Here is a 20,443-nt window from a genome sequence, read left to right on the forward strand (position 1 = left end):
CGACGGGGACACGTCCTGTGGGGGGACACGTCCTGCGGGGGGACACGTCCTGCGGGGGGACACGTCCTGCGGGGACACATCCTGCGGGGACACGTCCTGTGGGGGGGGGGGGTACGTCTTGCGGGGGCATGTCCTGCGGGGACACGTCCTGTGGGGGGACACGTCCCATGGGAGGGACACGTCCTGCGGGGGCACGTCCCGCGGGGACACACTCACGTGAGCGAGACGCTGAAGTGGAAGCGCTGCCGGAGGCCGCGGAAGGTGACGAAGGACCGGGGCGGGAAGCTGCGGGCGGTCACCTCGCAGTAGGGCCTCTCGAAGCCGCCGGGCGGGCACACGCAGTGGAAGCCGCCGATGAGCAGGTTCACGCAGGTGCCCCCGTTCTTGCACACGCCGTGGGCGCAGCGGCCCGAGCGGACGTTCACCTCGCAGTGGTCACCTGCGGGCGGGACAGGGCACGGGGTCACACGGCCGCCCGAGGAGGCGCACGCCTCCCACCCCACGGATCCCGCGGCCGAGAGAGCCCGGACGGCCGAGGCTCCGGGGGCAGAGCACGGTCGGTGGCTGTCCCTGTGCCCTTCTCGTCGGCACCACGGCCCCAGCTCCGGGGGGCGATGTAAGGATGGGGCCAGCGGGTTCCCATGAGCACCAGGAGCGTGTGAGGGAGCTGAGGCACACAGCCCTGGCCCGGCCGCTGAGGTCCCCGCTCTGGGCCAGGCAGGGAAATGAGCAGCATTAACCCTTCTCAGCATCAATCTGTTCTGATCGCCCCTAACCACTTGCCTGCCCGCCCATCGCCCCTAACTGCTCACTGCCTGCCTGATCGCCCCTAACCCCTCTGCCTGCCTGCCTGATTGCCCCTAACCCCTCTGCCTGCCTGCTTGATCGCCCCTAACCCCTCTGCCTGCCTGCCTGATTGCCCCTAACCCCTCTGCCTGCCTGCTTGATCGCCCCTAACCCCTCTGCCTGCCTGCCTGATTGCCCCTAACCCCTCTGCCTGCCTGCCCATCGCCCCTAACCCCTCTGCCTGCCTGCCCATCGCCCCTAACTGCTCACTGCCTGCCTGATGTCCCTACCCACTCTGCCTGCCTGCCTGCTTGATCGCCGCAACCCCTCTGCCTGCCTGCCTGATCGCCCCTAACCCCTCTGCCTGCCTGCCTGATCGCCCCTAACCCCTCTGCCTGCCTGCCTGATCACCCCTAACCCCTCTGCCTGCCTGCCCATCGCCCCTAACTGCTCACTGCCTGCCTGATGTCCCTACCCACTCTGCCTGCCTGCCTGCTTGATCGCCCCAACCCCTCTGCCTGCCTGCCTGATCGCCCCTAACCCCTCTGCCTGCCTGCCTGATCGCCCCTAACCCCTCTGCCTGCCTGCCTGATCACCCCTAACCCCTCTGCCTGCCTGCCTGATTGCCCCTAACGCCTCTGCCTGCCTGCCTGATCTCCCCCTAACCCCTCTGCCTGCCTGCCCATTGCCCCTAACTGCTCACTGCCTGCCTGATCTGTCCCTAATCACTCTGCATACCTGCCTGATGTCCCTAACCACTCCCCTGCCTGCCTGATCGCCCCTAACCACTCTGCCTGCCTGCCTGATCGCCCCTAACCACTCTGCCTGCCTGCCTGATCACCCCTAACCATTCTGCCTGCCTGATCGCCCCTAACCACTCTGCCTGCTTGCCTGATCGCCCCTAACCACTCACCTGCCAGCCTGATTGCCCCTAACTATTCGCCTGCCTGCCTGATCGCCCTTAACCGCCTCTGACTCAGCTCCCGCCGCCTTGGCTTTGTCCGGAAGGATGTCCGGAATGACATCCAGCTGTCCAGTCTAATTAGCATATTGCGCTTTTACTATTATAGATAACTGCTCACCATTGTCCTGGGAGCTCTAAGAAAACCTCCCTTGAGAAAATTCCTGAAGGGCTGAGCCAGAGGATACACACGGACCCATTTTGATATTTCCACGCTGCTGCCCCAAAGATGAACAAACTCACACGCCTCACCAACACCGGGTCCCCTCAAAACATTCTGCACTGATGACACCGCCGCCCGAAGGCGTCTGCTCGCATGCATTTCTGAGGCTCCGCATCTTTCTGCGTTTCCCTGGCAACCCGTTTCCGATTCTTTGAACTGCCCCACGGTTCCTGTGCCCATTGCTCTGACTGTCTGACACACGTATCCACTCTCTCCCTGCACTCACACCCTCCTGCACCCTCTGGGTCACACCTACGTACACACTTACGCAAACCCTCGCCCTCACGCATTCGCACACACACTGACCGGCACTCCCGGCCCATTCCCCGGGGAGCCGCGGCCTCACGTTCTCGGTATTAACTCTAAATGCTTAGCTTCAGGCGCTGATGTCCTTCGGACACTTCAAGTTCTCTAATCTCGACTGGAGAACATCTGTGACACCCAGGAGTGTTTGCTGGGCGTGTCGGGGGCGAGTGCAGTGTTCTGGAATAATACAGCCTCCGTGAAAGGACGGGGTGGGGCGTGCTCCCCCGACCGCGACGGCAAACAAAGGAGGGAGCACAGCCCTTCCCGCGCGCCCCGCCCTGAACCCGCCACCTGGCTCTGGTCCAGAGGGGCCCGCGCTGGGCTGGCCGGCCACTCCCCGCTCACCCAGCCGCGGAGCCTGGCTCACGAGGCCTCCACCATGTCCCCTAAAGGGTCACCTCTAAAGGCACCCCGGCCCAGAGAAAGGCCCCGTGAGCCAGCCCTTCGCGTGTGAAGACCCGGATCTGCCTTTGCTGCGGTGTCCCTGCTTCCAAACGCCGTTTCCCGGGGCCGCAGGGAGACCTCGCTCCCCGGGCAGCCCCTGTGACCGGAGGGGGGGAGTAAAGAGGGGCCCATCCTGCCACAGCCACGCAGGGCCCCTGCTCTCCCGCCTGCAGGGCCCCCCGCTGCCTCTACACCCCACTGTCCAGTGCAAAGGGCTGAGCACCTGCAGGCCCTGCACCCCAAGTCAGCGGCAGGAGCACCCACTCTCCGTGGGGCTGCGCCTGTTTGACTACGAAGCATTTATCTGCATCTCCGGTCGGGAGGGCAGTGGTGCCCTGGCTGCTGTTGAAAATACAACTGGTGGTTTAAAGCAACAGAAGCAAATTCTCTCCTGTCTGCAGCCAGAAGCCCGGCATCCAGGAGTGGGCGGGGCCAGCTCCCTCTGCGGGCTCCAGGGCGGGTCCCTCCTGCCGCTCCCAGCCCCTGGGCACCAACACCCCTCAGCTCGGCTGGGCTCGCAGCTGCATCACTCGGGCCTCTGCTGGGTCCTCACACTGAATCTCCAACCACCCTCTCCTCTCCTCTCCCTCAGGACACCGGTCACTGATTGTGGGACGGTTTCACTGTGAGAGGCTTAAGGAATTAGGTCTGAAAAGACCCTACTTTCAAAAGAGGTCACATGCTGAGGTTCTGGACACAGATTTGGGGAGACATCACTCAACCCACTCCTGCAGCCCTCTGTGCTTGTCCTGAGAGTACATCGTGGTTCGTGTTGGCGTCTGCAAACTCTGTGGCCTGAGGCTACGCAGCATTGAGCCTGCGGGGCCGCACACGGGATCTGGGGTCCCCACCAGGCGCTGGGCTCTCTGCCCTGGGAAGCTCTGTCCCACCCTTTCCACTGGGCCAGGCCTGGGCCCCACATCCCATCACCCACCCACTTCTCCCCTCGTTGCCTCCTCTGCAGCCCAGACCTCAAACCTGACCTTCCCCTCACCAAACCTGCTCCCGTGGGGACCCCACCTGGGGGAAGGCCCACCACCTGCCCGGGGTGGAAGCCAGGAGACCCAGGGCCCCGCCCACTGCCCTTCTCCCTTCACCCACCAGTGCCATCCCAGAGCCCCGGTCACCCATCTATCTGCACGGCCACCCGCACCTGGGTTACCCTCTGCACAACACACACCCTCTTCAGGGGCCCTGCACCCACGCCAGCTGCCCCCCACCTTCCAAACCCACAGGCTCGCCAGTAACCGGGAGAGGGCTGGACAGGATGCTGCCCCGGCCACGCCCTGGCTCAGGATCGAGCCCTCCGCCTCTGGGCCTGGCCCTCCGCCACCTGCCCAGCCCGTCCGCACGCGCCCACCTTGCACGCGGGCCACAAGGTCTGCCGGGCAGTTGGGGACCCCACAGGCTAATGAGGGAGGCCCAGCACATGCTCAGTGGGTCATCACCACATCAATGACGGCCAGTGGGACCACCTCCCGGCCGGCCGCCCGGCACCTGACGGGTCCAGGTGCCCAGGACAGACTCTGATGAGCCAGAACCACCCCTCTCCAGTGCCAGTCCCAGCTCCAGGGCCACGCAGGGGGCGCAACTGTCCCTGCACGTGTCTCGCAGGCTCTGGGGCGGGGCACGGTCTGGCTGGGCCAAGCCCAGGACGATGGAGCACGCAGTGAGTGCCTAAGGAACACCACCCCCCCCCCCCGCCCGTCGGCTCGAGGGGCGCCGGGGAGCGCCCAGCACCCAGCGGATCCTCGCCAGCGCCTGTGAGATGAGGTCACACGGGCCAGGATTTCCCCAATTCCAAGCCAGTGACGAACGCGGGCAAAATTATAACAGCGACACAATGCGTGCGCTTGATGCAGAGCGGGAATGTGCTGATGCAACGGATGAAGAATTCTGCACCAAACACGCCCTTTTCACGAAGGGTGAGAACTCAGCACTCCGGTTCCAGGTGAGCTGGGTCGCCCAGAGCGGTCCTCCCCTCTGGTTCCAGAACCTTCCTTCAGGCCCGGGGGCCCCCGGGGGCGGGGGTGGGGGGGCCTGAGCAGGGTCTCCTGCAGAGTCCACGCTGGGGCTCCCCGCGGCCCCCACCCCGCTTTGTCTAAGCTGTACATTAACCCAACCATGTTTTCCTTCGTGTGATATTTTACGCGGTGCTAGCAAGTCCCAACAGCCCACCCGGGGGGTGGGGGGGGGGGGCGGGAGGGGCAGATTTGTAGCTGGCGCCCATTTCCATGGCGGGCACTACCCCTCCTCCTCCACCACCCCCCTATCTCCCTGCCCCTCCCCCCGCCCCCTGCCACCGCCGCCCTCACTCCCACCACCATCCCCAGCACGGCCAGGTTCAAGCTGCTGTGGGCGTCACTGAGCACGGAGTTGGAAAGAGATGGGATACGATGGATTGTTATTCTTTTTTCTTTTTTTTTGACTTCAGAGAGGAAGGGAGAGGAAGAGAGAGAGAGAAATGCCAATGATGAGAGAGAATCATGGATCGGCTGCCTCCTGCACGCCTCACACTGGGGATCGAGCCCACAACCCGGGCCTGTGCCCTGACCGGGAATTGAACCCTGACCTCCTGGTTCATAGGTCGATGCTCAGCCACTGAGCCACCCGGCCGGGCCAGCTTGTCATTCTTAGAGCCATCTGGCCTTAGGAAAATCGGGTCACGTCTGGGGCACCCGTATCCATAGCTGTTGTGTGGCTCTCAGAAGACACTAGTTTAACGAAATACACTTCCTCAGAGGTGCGTGCTGCCAGGGTTTAACGCGATCTTTTCTCAGGACCCTCGTTTTCTAAACACGTGTGGGCTTCTCCTCACGTCTGGTATCTGCTTGGAGGCAAAAGCTTGCCCGGAGTCATGCTCAACCTGGAGGAAAACCCCTGCAGAAGCGCCCCCCTCCCCCCCATTACGGCAGGCCCCACCCCCATGCCAGATCGGGTTCACCCGGGCAAGCCATAGCCTTGCTGAATAATGCAGCCACCCGCCCCCCGCCCCCCGCCCCCCGCCCTGGGGATGACAGACAGGCCTGCAAACGCAGAGCCCCCACAGAAAATGTGACCCCCCCAAAAAAAAACACTCTCAACTACAAAACCGAAGCTCCCAGGAGCCAGGGCCCCCTGTCCCACACCTGCTTGGCACGGGGCGGGGGGGGGGGGGTGAGGGGCCCTGCCCGACTGCCCAGGGGCCCCAGGCCACAGTGTCAGGGCTGCAGACCCTCAGTTTGAGGAGCTGAGTCCCTGGAGAAGACCCCCGCCCCCATCCCACCCCAGAGCTAAGCCCAGGGCTCACCTGGGGGCTCACCTGCGGCAGCTGCTGAGAGCGCGGGCGCTATGGAGCACAGGGCCCAGCCCCACTGGGCGAGTTGCCGCAGATTCTCCCAGCGCCCGGTGCGGGAACTCTTACACCCCCACCTTAGAGACCAGGAAGCAGGCCCGCACAGCGTATAAAACCCCGTGTTTGGTTTATAACAAAAGAAAAGTCTCTAAAGATCAAGGAAGTGGGACGGAAGCAGTGCTGGGGCAGCCTCGGAGCTGGGCTTGCAGGAGCGTGTGTGGGAGGTGGAGACAGACCAGAGAGAGGAGGGGTGCGGGGGGCGGGGGGGGGCACGGCCAGGCGGAGACCCCGGGCCAAGACCCCGGACTAGTAGAGCTGGGACGGGCAGGGAGGGACAGCGGGCAGGGGAAGGGGGGCAGGTTTGACGCCTCATCTTTTCCAGTAAAGACCTCGCCTTCCAGTCCGAATGACAGCCAACAGCCAAGGGCAGCAAGGCGGGGCGGCCTGCAGTTCGGGTAGAAGCAGAGCTCGGGACAGCAGAGGACAGAGGGCCGGGCTCCGCCCAACGGGACCTGAAGGCCAGCCCGGCCCGCGGTGCCCAGTCCTCTCCCGGGAGGTGGAGCCTGGACGGGGCCACACGCGGGCTTCCCAGCCGGACAGGCACAGGCGGCGAAGGACGGGACACCGCAGGGCCCCCAGGGCGGCTGCGTCAGAAACGCCTGAACGCTGACAACGGGCGTCCACCCTTCTGTCCCCCAGGCCTCAGCGCCCCTTCCGCCCCCAGCCCCTGGCCACACACACAGCACCACAGCCCGGGATGAGGGTCTGAGCGGGCTCCGGCCAGGTCTCAGTTTCCCCAGCTGGACGTCCCTCCCTGACGGCAGGAGTTCCGTTTCCTGCCCTGGAAATGAGCTCCCGGAGCCAGGAGCTGCCTCGCCGCGGAGCACCTGGCTCCTCCTTCACTGTGATTCCCGGTGATCCCCGACTTCCGAGCCGGGAGGCCCCCCAATCCAGGGGGGTGCTCCCCAGCCCCTCCCCTCCCCCAGGCCCTCACACCTCTCCTCTCCCTTTGTTTGCCTTTCTCACCTCCTGGTGAGGGCTCTGCCCTGAGCCTCCTCCATGCCCCAGCCCCCCCTGAGCCCCCACCTGCACCGCCCCCAGCCCCTCCCTGCCCCGCCCCCCTGCGGGCTTGTCCTGGGCTGGGCCTTCTCACGGTGACTTCATTCTTGTCTTTGGAGCAAATTCCCAGAACCCCAGACACACCCATTTTTTAAAATAAAAATAAAAATGCATCCCAGCAGGAAAGAAAGGCAGACCCGTGTACCTGCGGTTTGGCTGTTTGGACAGGAGTCAGCCACACACCTGGGGGCGGGACCCGCGCCCCGAGTCAGCCCTGCATGCGGCCTCCGGTGCTAAAGCCCAGCCCAGCCCCAGCCCCACTGGGCCTTCCTCCCAGGAAAGGGTGCCCCCCACCCTCACGCTCACTGAGGGGGGGGTGCGGGGTGCAGAAAATAGCCCTAAGAGACCGTCCCCATCTTCCGGACCCAGGAGGACTTGGGGGGCGGGAAAGACAGCCCGGGGCGGCAGGAAAGCTGCCAGGTGCGCCCCGAGGCGGGCGGGCGGCCCCCCCGCGTTATCAGTCGGGGAACCGTGCCAACCCTCACAGGGCAACGTGTCCAGACGCAGCCGGAATGCTCGCTCGCACCTCCATCATCCGCGAGCAGCGGCCCAGCCTCCGGGTTCAAACCCCTTCCTGCCGCGGGAGGCCGGCTTGCATTCCTCTCACACCCTCGCACCAGCCCTCCCTCCGCCCCAGCGCCCAGGTCTGGCCACGTGGCCCCCAGGCCCCGGCTTGGGAGAGCGACCAGGAGACATCTGTCCACCCACACAGGGACAGGGCTCCGGGGGCGCTGACCGGACGACCGGGCTGCCACTCTCGGAGGTCCCCACTGTGCCTCCGAGAACACACATCGGGGACAGCCGGCCCCCTGGGTGCCCACGGCCAAGGCCTCGCTTACTCACTCCGGCCCTGGACGTGTACGCAGTGCCAAGTGGGTGCGGGCCCGACGGAGCCCCGGATGCCCACCTCCTCCTCCCTGAAGCCTGAGGACAGGGGACCTCACCCTGCGGGTGCTTTCCAGGCCTGTTCCTTAGGGACCCGGACCCGGGCGTGTGTGTCCTGGGTTGCTGGGGCCCGAGGTAGTGACCAGGGTCCGCGGGATAGAAAGGGGGTGAGTGGGCGCAGGCGCTGGGACTGCAGAAGCCGAGGATGAGCGAGGTGAGGATGGGGCTGCGAGCCAAGGCATGCAGACGGGGGCCTCCCGAAGCCGGAAGGCGAGAACTCCCCCAGCCTGGGGGTTGGGGGGGAACGGCAAGGGAGTAACTGTGCTGTTTCGCCCCAGCTGGGGGCTCTGTCACAGCGGCTGCAGGACAGGCAGGAGGGGTGAACAGGCCGCCCACCTCTGCGCTCCTGGGCCCGAGGTCTGGCTCCGGCTGCAGAACTAGCCGCCTCCCACACTGGACGCCGAGAGCCTGGCCGGCCACAGGGTCTGTCTCCCCTCCCACACGCAGGGGGACGTCACCAGGAGGCTTTGACGGTGTGAGGCATGTCTTTGGGCCCGGCCAGCTTGGCTCAGTGGCTGAGCATTGACCCATGAACCTGGAGGTCATGGTTTGATTCCCGGTCAGGGCACAGGCCCAGGTTGTGGCCCCGATCCCCAGTGGGGGGCATGCAGGAGGCAGCCGGTCCATGATTCTCCCTCATCATTGACGTCTCTCTCTCCCTCTCCCTTCCCCTTACTCTCTGAAATCAATAAAAATGTTTTTTAAAAACAATAACATATGGGACCGTGGGCCGGGACGCCTCGGGCCCCTCCGCGGCCCCAGTGGACGAGGACGGGCGTGCTCTCCTGAGCCGCCTCCCCACCAGCGCCGGCGTCTGTGTCAGCAGCACAGGAAGCCGCCCGCGCGCCAGGCCGGCTCGCTTCCCGGGAGCCGTAACCGAAGCCGGGCGACGACAGCGCCGCTTTCACCGGGAAGAAATGAGCTCCATTATCTCCACGGAGGAGCGCGGGCTTCAAAGGGGAGGAAGCGAGAGGAAGGGGACGGTGCGGCCGCCAGCCCGAGCTGGCCTGTCTGCAGGGAAGCGCAGGGTCACCTCGGAGCCCGCGGCGGCCCGAGGCCCCGGCCCCGCCCAGCCCGCTATTTCCGGGCGACCCTGGCGATGACACGCGGGGCCGGTTCCCGGCCATTATTTTTCTAGAAATGACTCTTGTGATGAAAACAAAATTTTGAGAACTTGGGACGTTTTCAACAGGTCAACCCCCTCTTGGGCAGGGACCCAGGGGCCCCCAGGTCCCTCGTGGCCTCGGCTTAACCTGGGCCTCTCGAACCCCAGCCTGCTGCTGCGGCCCATGAGGCAGGGCTGGGCTCCTCGACCGCATCAGACCGCAGCCTAGGCTTCCGCCCGAGTGTGGGGGTGCTGGAGGGGTCCCCCCACCAGGTCCCCGCAGACACGTCTCGCCCAGGGAAAGGGCCGATCGCACAGCAACCCTGGGGGCCCACCGACGGGGTAGGGGCAGGTATGACGTGTGCACTGGCCGGGCATACAGCAGGGACTCAATGAAGACTCACAGAGTGAGTGAGCGGTCACTCCCGGGAGGGTAGCGGGCCTTTTCTGGGGGGCGTGGGGCCACAGCACCTGCACAGAGGCCGAGAGGCCAGCCCCACGCCACGAAGCAGGAAGGAGAGGGAGGGAGAGACACCTCCCGCAAGGGGACCTCCTCGGAGCACGGTGCCACTAAGACTCGGGGGGCAGGGGTCCAGGTCACCTGGGCAAAACCGGAGCCCCTCCCACCCCGAGAACTCAGGAGGGAGGAAGGGGCCGGGGTCGCCCACCAGGAGCCCCCGTGTAGCCAGCTCAGGATCAGCACCCGGTGAGTGGGACGGGCAGAGCCTTCTGGACCCGGGAGGACAGGACAGCCGGGCGGGGCGGGAGGACACGGGGCAGGCAACCGAGGGCCTCTGCCGCCGCGTGGCCGTTCCCACCGCTGGTGAGGGGCCACGCAGGTGCAGAGGTGGCAGGCCGGGGCGCACGCCCCTCCCCGGCGGCGCCTCCTCCTGCCAGGCCAGCGCCCACAGCGTCACTCTCTCTTCCTGCTCAGAAACGCCCGCTAATCCCGAGCCGTCTCAGCTCGGTAAACCGGGCCTCGTCCGCCCCTCCGGCCCCGAGTCCACAGCTGTTTACACCCAACACATACGCTGGAAGAGCAGAGCTCTGGCGTCCGGGTGGATGCAGCCCCGCCCGGTCCCCCCGCTCTCCAGACAGCCCGTGGGCCCGCAAACTGGTTCTGCCTGCGGCCGTCACTTATGTGCCGAGGCCAGCCCAGGGCAGGGGCCGCCTCTCCTCATGGCTGGTGGCGGGCTCTGCGGCTGCAATGGCCGCGTGGGCTGCCGCCGGAGCCGTCCCCCGCGTCTGAGTCAGGGCGCCCGGAGCGGAGGGCGTGCTCCCGGCAGAGCGCCTGAGTCATCGCCACAGACAACGAGGCGTGGAAGCAGGGCTCTCCTTCCAGGCCCGGGACCCACGGCTCCCACTTTCCACCCAGGCGCGCCGCTCACAGCCACCCGTCCACCGGGCGCTCACGGCCACCCGTCCACCGGGCGCTCACGGCCACCCGTCCACCGGGCGCTCACGGCCACCCGTCCACCGGGCGCTCACGGCCACCCGTCCACCGGGCGCTCACGGCCACCCGTCCACCCAGGCGCGCCGCTCACAGCCACCCGTCCACCGGGCGCTCACGGCCACCCGTCCACCGGGCGCTCACGGCCACCCGTCCACCGGGCGCTCACGGCCACCCGTCCACCGGGCGCTCACGGCCACCCGTCCACCGGGCGCTACAGCCACCCGTCCACCCAGGCGCGCCGCTCACAGCCACCCGTCCACCCGGCGCTCACGGCCACCCGTCCACCGGGCGCTACAGCCACCCGTCCACCCAGGCGCGCCGCTCACAGCCACCCGTCCACCGGGCGCTCACGGCCACCCGTCCACCCAGCGCGGGAAAGGGCTCTGAATGGGAGCCACTGCCCAGGAGCCCCGAGGCCTGCGTTGTCTCCCCAGGGGACTCTGCTCCTAGGAGGGTGACTGACGTCGCGGGCCAATTGGGACCTCAGAGCTCGAGTCAGGAAGTCATTGCAAGGTTCACGGGCCGACCCCCGGCCCAGCATCCATCTGTCTCCACAGGAGGAAGGCAGACAGAGGGAAACCCCAGAACGTGGGGGCTGGGAGCCAAGCACAGGTGCCCGGCCCTCCATGGCCCGCACCTCCTGCACCCCCGGGACGCACACCCTGCCCCCACGGCCTGCACCCCCTGCGCCCCCATGGCCCGCACCTCCTGCGCCCCCGGGACGCACACCCTGCCCCCACGGCCTGTACCCCCTGCGCCCCTATGGCCCGCACCTCCTGCGCCCCCGGGACGCACACCCTGCCCCCACGGCCTGCACCCCCTGCGCCCCCATGGCCCGCACCTCCTGCGCCCCCGGGATGCACACCCTGCCCCCACGGCTTGCAACCCCTGCGCGCCCACGGCCTGCACCCCCTGCGCCCCCGGGACGCACCCCGGCCCCCAGGGCCGCACCCCTGCCCCGGGACGCACACCTACCCGTGAAGTCCTCCTGGCACTCGCAGGTGTAGCCGCCCTCGCGGGTGCGGCAGCGGCCGTGGGCGCCGCAGGGGCTGGAGTAGCACAGGTCCACCTCGGTCTCGCAGTAGTCGCCCGTGAAGCCGGGCGGGCAGCGGCAGCGCAGCCCGTTGACGGGGTGGATGGGCCGGAAGAGCACGGACGAGGAGGCGATGAAGGGCGCGGAGGAGTCGAAGCGCAGCACCGACACGCACTTCATGTAGTTCTCGCAGGGCTCGCGCAGGCAGATGTTGTCGTCGAAGGGCAGCACGCGCTGGGCGGACACGGCGGTCAGCAGGCTGCGGTTGAGGTAGATCTGCTCCTGCAGGTCCTCCGAGGGGAAGAAGCGGCCGCCGCCGCCGCCGCCGCCGGGCAGCAGGGCGGAGAAGGTCACGTTCAGGATGCGGGCGCTGACGTCCGTGTCGTTCTGGACGTTGAAGACGAAGACACCGTCCTTGCTGGTGGACAGCACGGCGGCCACGCCCTCCACGAAGCGGGCCAGCAGCGGGGACAGGAACTGCTCCTGCGACATGTCCTCCAGGCGGACGGTGATGCTGTTGGTCAGCATGTCGTCGGTGATGATGGTCACCCGCAGGGTGCAGAGCGCCGTGACGCTGTGGACGCCGTCTGCGGACACAAGGGGGCGGGTCACGCGATGCCCGTGGTGCCCGGCCCCGCCCGTGACCATCTCCTCTCCCTCCACCCTCGGCGTCCGAACGCTCAGCCCACCACGTCTGTCTGGCTCAGAAGCCCCCAGAGGACCCCCCCCCCGCACCGCTCAGCAGGGCACCCCACGACCACCGGGATCCAGCCCCTCTCTACCTCTGAAGCCCCCCACCCCCCATGCTTTGCTCCAGACACAAGCGGACCCTGAGCCCCAGTTTTATGCCTCTGCACCTGTTCCAACCGCCAGGAGCCCCCTCCGGTCCCACCCAGGCCCTGTGGCGAAGGCTGCTCTCCCCTGCATCTCTGGGCCCCGCACAGGACACGCTCAGCGACGCTGCTCTAGACACAGGCGCACCAGGCCGCCCCACCTCAGCCACACGGCGAACTCGGCACAGATCAAGGTTCTTAGGGTTCTGAGACAGGAAGGACAGGACTCTGGGGCTACAGGGCTGAGCAACCATCGGTCTGAGCCCAGACTCAGAGGAGCTGTCCCAGGGCTGGTCCCAGGGGCTCCCCGTGATGGCGATGGGCCCCCGAGGCACGGCCTCCCCCGCCTCCCAGGCCTCCTCGACTGTGCCGAGGGGCCCGGGAAAGCCGGGCAAAGCCACATCCTCTGACTCTCAGACTCAGTGTCCCCGCAGCCTGATCCGCCGCCTTTCCCTCCCTCAACGTGGCTCCCTGCCCAACCCCCCGTTTCCATGGCAAAAAGCCCCCCTCCTCCCACTTTCAGCACAAAACCTGTGCGGACAATGGGAAATGGAACGGCTCCAAAGTCACAGCACGCTCGGTGCGCCGTGTGGCCGCCCAGCGAAGCAGAGGGCCCGGCCGGTGCGGGGGAACCGTGAGGAACACGGGGACACGGGACACTTCCTGTGAGGAACACAGCCCGCTCCCACCCCGACCCCGGGCTCCGGGGCGGGCGCCGGGCACTCTGCCACCCGCTCACCTCGGCCCCCGGGGCCTGGCGGTCTGCGTGACCTCGGCACCGGGAGGGAGGGGCTCGAGGACGGTATGACACCCAGGGGCCCGCACAGCAGGGGCAGGACGTGGACAGCCCAGACCCCCTCTGCGGCCCATGCAAAGGGCCCGTGGTGACCACGGGTAAGTGAGGAGGAAGTGAATTTAGGCCAAAGAAAATGGCAAAGCACCGGGCGCGGACAGAGCTCCTTCCTCCCCACACGAGGCCACTCCCCCGACAAGAGGGAGCTGTGTTCCCCTCCCTGGGATGTGGGCTGGACGGCAACTGCCTCAGTTTCCCTCCACTGCGGTCCTCCCACGGCGGACCCCCGGCCGTCGTCCCTCGTGGCCCCGAAGGCACCCAGAATCGGACCCACGCTGCTTACCCCCACCTCATGGTCCTACAGGGTCTGCCCTGTCACCTCCTCCACCCCCCGCCCCCTCCTCCTGCCCCAGGGCCTTTGCACGCCTGTCCTGTGCTAGGAGCTCTGCCCTCCTTGCCCCACGGCCATCCAGGTCTCAGCTGACTGCCCCTCAGCACAGGGACTGCTTGCACACCCCTCACACTCTGCCACACCCCTGCTTTAATCCCGATTTTATTCTTATTTGTTCATATCTGTCTCCCCCACCCCACCCCCTGCGGGCCCATGAGGACTGGGAACCTGCAGGTCTTGTTCCTGCCCAACGCGCCTCGTCCAGAACAGTTCCTGGCACGCGGAGCTGCTGGATAAACATTCGTGAAGGGGGAGGCGTGAAGGGGGGTGGGGGGGCAGGTAAGAATGAGTTTCAGTAGCTTCTCTTTAACCCCGAGACGGACATTTGCACAAACAGCATCAGAGACCCCATTTCCCCAGTGAGCTATTTCTCGTGGGTGTTTCTCTGTTTGTCTGTGCCCAGGCCCGCTCCGCTGCCACAGGACAGAGGGCCGCTCCTGTTTGCTTCCGGGGGGCGGGTGTTATGAAACACGCTGTTCACCTTAAACCACACGAGGGCGTGACCCGGCCCAAGACGCGAAGGTTCTTGAAAGGTGCTGACTTTTAGCTCAAAGCCCAGCGGGTCCCGGGTGCTCGGGCGACCCTGCCCACCGGGTGGGGTGGGGTGCCGGCGCAGGACCCTCCCGCAGGCAGCCAGCGGGGCACAGCGCAGGGAACGCGCAGGAAGACACGCCACGTGGCAGGGACACCCTTCGCTCAGGGACAGAGCGACTGGCCAGGAGAGAGCACGGACTGGACTCCCGGTGGATGCTGGGAAACAAACAGGCACCTGCCAGTCACCACCGACTCCCCCCAACACCATGGACCGTCCCGGGCACCCAGCTCCTGGAGACAGTGGATCCGCTTCGTCTGTGTCGCCCAGGCTGGGCGGCTGAGCCACTGACCAGAGCCACAGTCGGGGGGACAGAATGGATGGCAGGGGGCGGCTGTGGGGCACTGACGGCGAACCCAGAGGGTGCACCTGCGGGAGGGATGCACCCGTGGGAGCCGTGCACCTATGGGAGGGATGCACCCGCGGGAGGCCGTGCACCTGCGGGAGGGATGCACCCGTGGGAGCCGTGCACCTATGGGAGGGATGCACCCGCGGGAGGCCGTGCACCTGCGGGAGGGATGCACCCGTGGGAGCCGTGCACCTATGGGAGGGATGCACCCGCGGGAGGCCGTGCACCTGCGGGAGGGATGCACCCGTGGGAGCCGTGCACCCGTGGGAGGGATGCACCCATGGGAGCCGTGCACCTGTGGGAGGCCGTGCACCTGCGGGAGGCCGTGCACCTGCAGAAGGCACAGGTGGTCACACAGGGCGGCACCTGTCTGGCCTCTGACCGGTGACAGGATCCCATTGTCCACTATCACGTCCCCCGTGGAGGGCCCAGCCCTGGGACGCCGGGGGCAGAGGCCACACGGGTCTTCAGGGAGCCAGGGGCCCGCAGGACGGGGCGGAGCTGCATCTGCGAGATGCGGTGCCCGGATGCCCCAGGAGGCAGCGGGAGGGTCTCCGAGGAGCGGGGAGCTCGTCACACGAGTGGAGGAAACGCCCTCCTGCGGGCCTGCCGGGTCAGAGGTCAACAGGAGGCGGGTCAGAGGTCACGGGAGGCGGGGCAGTGCCCGGGGCTCCGTGACACAGCACCACACACTGGGCGTAAGCATATCCTGTCGGGCTGGGGGCCGGGAGGCCGAGGTCCGGGTGTCGGCAGCGCCAGCTCCACCGGGGGCTCCGGTCCCGCCTCTCCCAGCGCCCGATGTCACGGGCGATCCTGTCCTTGGCTTGTCCACACACCCCTCCAATCGCTGCCGCCTTGTCACGCGGCCGCCCCCATGTCTGTGTCCGAACTCCTGGACTGGACTTGTTTGACGCTCGACCCCCACGCTCCCCGGCGGTGCCGCTGATGCCGCCTCTGGGAGCCGCTGGAGACAAGGTCCCGAACCTCCTGTGCCTCAGTTTCCTCGCCAGCTAACCCAGGACGACAGGACTCGGCCCGAGTCCCAGGGGGGCACAGCCCGCACCTCCTCCCTCCTGCCTCCCCCCGGCCCAGGGAGGGGCCGAGCAGGGTCTTCTGGCGACAGGGACGGCCCAGAGAGGCTGGGGCTGGGCCGGGACACAGCCTGGGGTCCCAGGAGGCCCGCACCCGTCCACCTGCGCTTCCCCCAGGCTCCCGGAGACAATGATTAACTCGGAGGCTTAATGCGAGGGGGAGCCGGGGTTCTAATACCAGTAATTTGTAGCTGTTTAGAGCAAGAGCTACAACAAAGGCGCTGGAACCACCCAGCGCTGCTTCCTCTGCCTCCAGGTGATTAAACACAACTGCGCACCCACCGAGCACCCACCCAGCACCCAGCACCCAGCACCTAGCACCCACCCACCACCCAGCACCCACCCAGCACCCAGCACCCAGCCACCACCCAGCACCCAGCCACCACCCAGCACCCACCCACCACCCAGCACCCACTCACTGCCCAGCCACTGCCCAGAACCCACCCAGCACCCACTCACCACCCAGCACCCACCCACCGGCTGCAGGAGAAATCAGACATTCAGGCTGCCAAACCCTGACAGGCCTGGAGGTAGGGCCGAGGCCTGAATAGCCAAGCGGGGGGGGAGCTGGAGGGGGACCAGCTGCCGGGGTGGGACCTGGCCAGGGACCTGGCCTCACACCCCCGCCTGCCTGGGTGCACGGCCCCTCGCAGGCGACAGGCTGTCCCTCCAGCCCAGCTCAGCCCCCAGCAGCCACCACTGCAGCCTTCGCCTTCCTCAAGGGACAGAGGGCACAGCATCTCTCGGGGACCAGGAGACACCCTCCTGACCTGCCCGTGTCTCCCCACTTGGGGGCCCGAGCTCCCTCCAGAATAACTGCAGCGACACCCCCGAGATTAAAGAGCTGAGGCTGCTGAGGCCCCTGATCCCGGGGGGCTTGGCGTCGGGGGAGGGCGGGGGCTGACCTCACATCGTGAGGCCCGGGCACTGCCCGCAGCGTCCCTGAGGCCCTCGGAGACCCTGGGCGGAGCCCTCAGTGACCTCACCCACACGCCGCCGGGCGAGGGGCAGCACCCGGCGGGCCCCCCCAGCCTCCGAGGGGGACCACCACCCACCCGTCACCTCTGTTCCTCCAGGGACCCCTCCCTGCGATTGCGTGAAGAGCCGGTGAATCATTCTTTTGGGGAAAAGATCAAATATTGGCCCAGACGTCTATTAATTTGCAACGTACGTGGCGAGAACAGAGAAGCAGGGGTGTTCCTTTTCTTCCTGGTTAAATATTTGCTAAGAAAATTCCAATCCCACATCTCAAGAGCCGAGCCAGCAGGACACTGTGGGGGGAGGGGGTTCGATGGCTAACCAGGCCTCCCGCGGCCGCAGCAGAGAAACCTCAGCCACGGAGAACGCGCTCCGCGCCCTTGTCCTCCGCAGGCGCCTGCACACGGTCGTCTGCGGCTGAGCCTCACTCACTCCTTTCGCGCCTCCGGCTCCCCACCTCCAGATGGCGGCTGAGCTCCCGTCCTGGGGGGGGGGGGGGGCAACGTTGCCCTTGGCGTGGGTCTACCGGAGACCAGCTCTCCACCCTCATGTTGCCCTGCGGGCCCTTCCTGGGCCTTTGTTAGCGGCCCCTTCCTCCTGCCCCAAAATTAATGAGCTGCAGGCCTATTGAGAGGTGGGCGAGCGCGAAGACTCAAGATGGCTCAGAACTGCACTTAGACGGGGCGAGGCCCGAGCAGCAGTCCGCCTGGCTCTGTCCCGGGGCTGGACGGGAGGGGCACCTCCAGTGAAGCTGAGACACTCCCCCCCCCCACCCCCCCCACCCCCCCCACCCCCCGCTGGCTGACACCTTCCCTTCACAGCACCCGGGCGAGCGGCTCCAAACCGCCAAGGAGCAAGGGCTGCACCTCCCCCAGGCGGTCCATGCCGCCCAGGTCTGCCCCGTGCGCACGCCGGCCCGGGCAGTGCCGTCGGGTCTGCGGAATGGGCTGGACCGGAGCGGTCAGCGCCGCCCACGGGCAGATGGAGAAACGGAACCACGTCCCGCCTTCGGGAGCCACGGTGGGTTTCCTTAGTGACACACTTCACAGCCCCTCTGCTCCCACTCTCAATCCCTTTCCCAGGTCACACCAGGACACACCAGGTCACACCAGGACACACCAGGACAGTCCGGGGATGTTCGCTGGGATGCGTCCAGGCCCGACACCACCCCCACCCCCGACCGGTCAGCCCTGTTCCCTGAAGGCAGCCGGGTCTCCCCTCTGCTCCCCTGCTCCCCACCTTGCAGGCCACCCAGCTCCCAGGAGGGAGTCCCCACTGAGCACCTACTGTGTGCACAGCCAGGACCTCCTGCCCGCCCTTCCTCCACGTAACGCCCCCTCACACCACAGACACACACACACTCACACACTCACACCAACCCACATACACACACCCACATACACACACATTCACACCAACCCACATACACACACCCACACACACTCACACATTCACACCAACCCACATACACACACACTCATACATTCACACCAACCCACATACACACACCCACATACACACACACTCACACATTCACACCAACCCACATACACACACCCACACACTCACACATTCACACCAACCCACATACACACACCCACACACACTCACACATTCACACCAACCCACATACACACACTCATACATTCACACCAACACACATCCAAACACCCACATACACACACACACATACACTCGCATGCATGCACACACACATACACACATTCACACCAACCCACATACACACACCCACATACACAAACACACTCACACCAACCCACATACACACACCCACATACACACACACACTCGCACACACACGCGCACACATACACATTCGCATGCGTGCACACACACATACACATACACATACATTCATACCAACACACATACATACACACTCGCACTCGCACGCACACACACATACACACACTCATACATTCACACCAACACACATACACACACCCACATACACACACACACTCGCACACGCACACATACACACACATACACTCGCATGCGTGCACACACACACATACACACACTCATACATTCATACCAACACACATACACACACACTCGCACTCGCACACACATACACACTCATACATTCACACCAACACACATACACACACTCGCACACGCACACATACACACACATACACTCGCGTGCGTGCACACACACACATACACACACTCATACATTCACACCAACACACATACACACACACTCACACAGACACACTCACGCGCGCACACACACACATACACTCACACACGCGCGCGCACACACTCACACAGACACACACACTCACACACACATACACTCACACACCTCCGAGCTCCGGAAGGAGAACTCCGGCTCCCAGCTCTCGCGTGGCGCCCGGCCGGGTCTGCACAGATGGAAGAGATCAATCTGATACCAGATATCGCCCTATTAAGTGATTAAGAGACGACTTAACAGTAACAATTGGAGTTCCCTCCGCGTGCCCCAAGGGCGCTGGGAGGACGTAGGTCCCAGGACACCCCGCTGACGGCATTTACCGCTCATGCCAGGAGGCCGGTTTGTGCGATGGATCCGTTAAAGATCTAAATCTGCCACTCAGCTCCCCCAGCTAACGAGCACTGTCATCCCTCCCTCACTCCGCACATACCGCAGCCCTCGGCCGGGCCCGACCTAGAGACTCAGGACCACAGTCTGCCCTCCTGGGTCCTAGGCGGGTGGGCGATGGCCACGGTGTGAAGTGTCCTGGGGCAGAGGCCAGGGGGCTGATGGGAGGTGTGGGGGAGGGGCCAGGGGGCTGATGGGAGGTGTGGGGGAGGAGAGGCCAGGGGGCTGATGGGAGGTGTGGGGGAGGGGCCAGGGGGCTGATGGGAGGTGTGGGGGAGGGATGCCCCAGGGGCTGATGGGAGGTGTGGGGGAGGGATGCCCCAGGGGCTGATGGAGGTGGGTCGGGCACTGCCTGGAGCCTGAGCTGCAGGAGGAGGGCACTCCGGGCGGAACAGCAGCTGGTGGAGGTTTGTGGTCAGCAGTGCTCAAAGCAGGACCCGGCCCTGTCCCCTCATGACCCCTGTGGCCACGGTCACTGTGGCGGCCTCCCTCCCGCTCCCAGCAGAGCTACCCCCGAGGCCCCGTCATCCCTGTGGACACGGGACGTCCTGGGAGGTGTGGCTGTCGAGCCTCGTGGGCAGCAGGGACGAAACCGGTGCGAGGGCACCGTGAGGCGGGAGTGTGTGTGTGAGTGTGTGTGTGCGCGCGCGTGCACTGGGCCTGTGTGTGTGTGTGTGTGTGTGTGTACCAGGCCGGCGTGTGTGTGCGTGTGCGTGCACCGGGGCCTGCGTGTGTGAGTGTGTGAGTGTGTGTGTGTGCACGCACCGGGCCTGCGTGTGTGAGTGTGTGCACCGGGGCCTGCGTGTGTGAGTGTGTGTGTGCACCGGGGCCTGCATGTGTGAGTTTGAATGTGTGCACCGGGGGCCTACGTGTGTGAGTGTGTGTGTGTGCACCAGGGCCTGCATGTGTGAGTGTGTGTGTGCGCACCGGGGCCTGCGTGTGTGTGTGTGTGCACCGGGACCTGCGTGTGTGAGTGTGTGCGCGCGCACCAGGGCCTGCGTGTGTGAGTGTGTGTGTGTGCACCGGGGCCTGCGTG

At 65.9% G+C, this 20,443-nt stretch overlaps 1 protein-coding gene across 1 annotated transcript in view; it reads right to left on the bottom strand.

The window, feature by feature from the left end:
* Nucleotides 1-20,443, bottom strand: part of CELSR1 (cadherin EGF LAG seven-pass G-type receptor 1) — a gene marked incomplete at both ends in the record, with an annotated part of 96,039 nt that overhangs the window by 50,846 nt on the left and 24,750 nt on the right. Inside the window, 2 exons of the mRNA XM_081083761.1 lie at nucleotides 217-439; nucleotides 11,652-12,296. Of these exons, the coding sequence (XP_080939887.1) occupies nucleotides 217-439; nucleotides 11,652-12,296 (868 nt within the window). The remainder of the gene's footprint in view (nucleotides 1-216; nucleotides 440-11,651; nucleotides 12,297-20,443) is intronic.

The sequence above is a fragment of the Myotis nattereri genome, assembly GCF_964212035.1.
Source record: "Myotis nattereri genome assembly, chromosome: 2".
Classification (NCBI taxonomy): domain Eukaryota; kingdom Metazoa; phylum Chordata; class Mammalia; order Chiroptera; family Vespertilionidae; genus Myotis; species Myotis nattereri.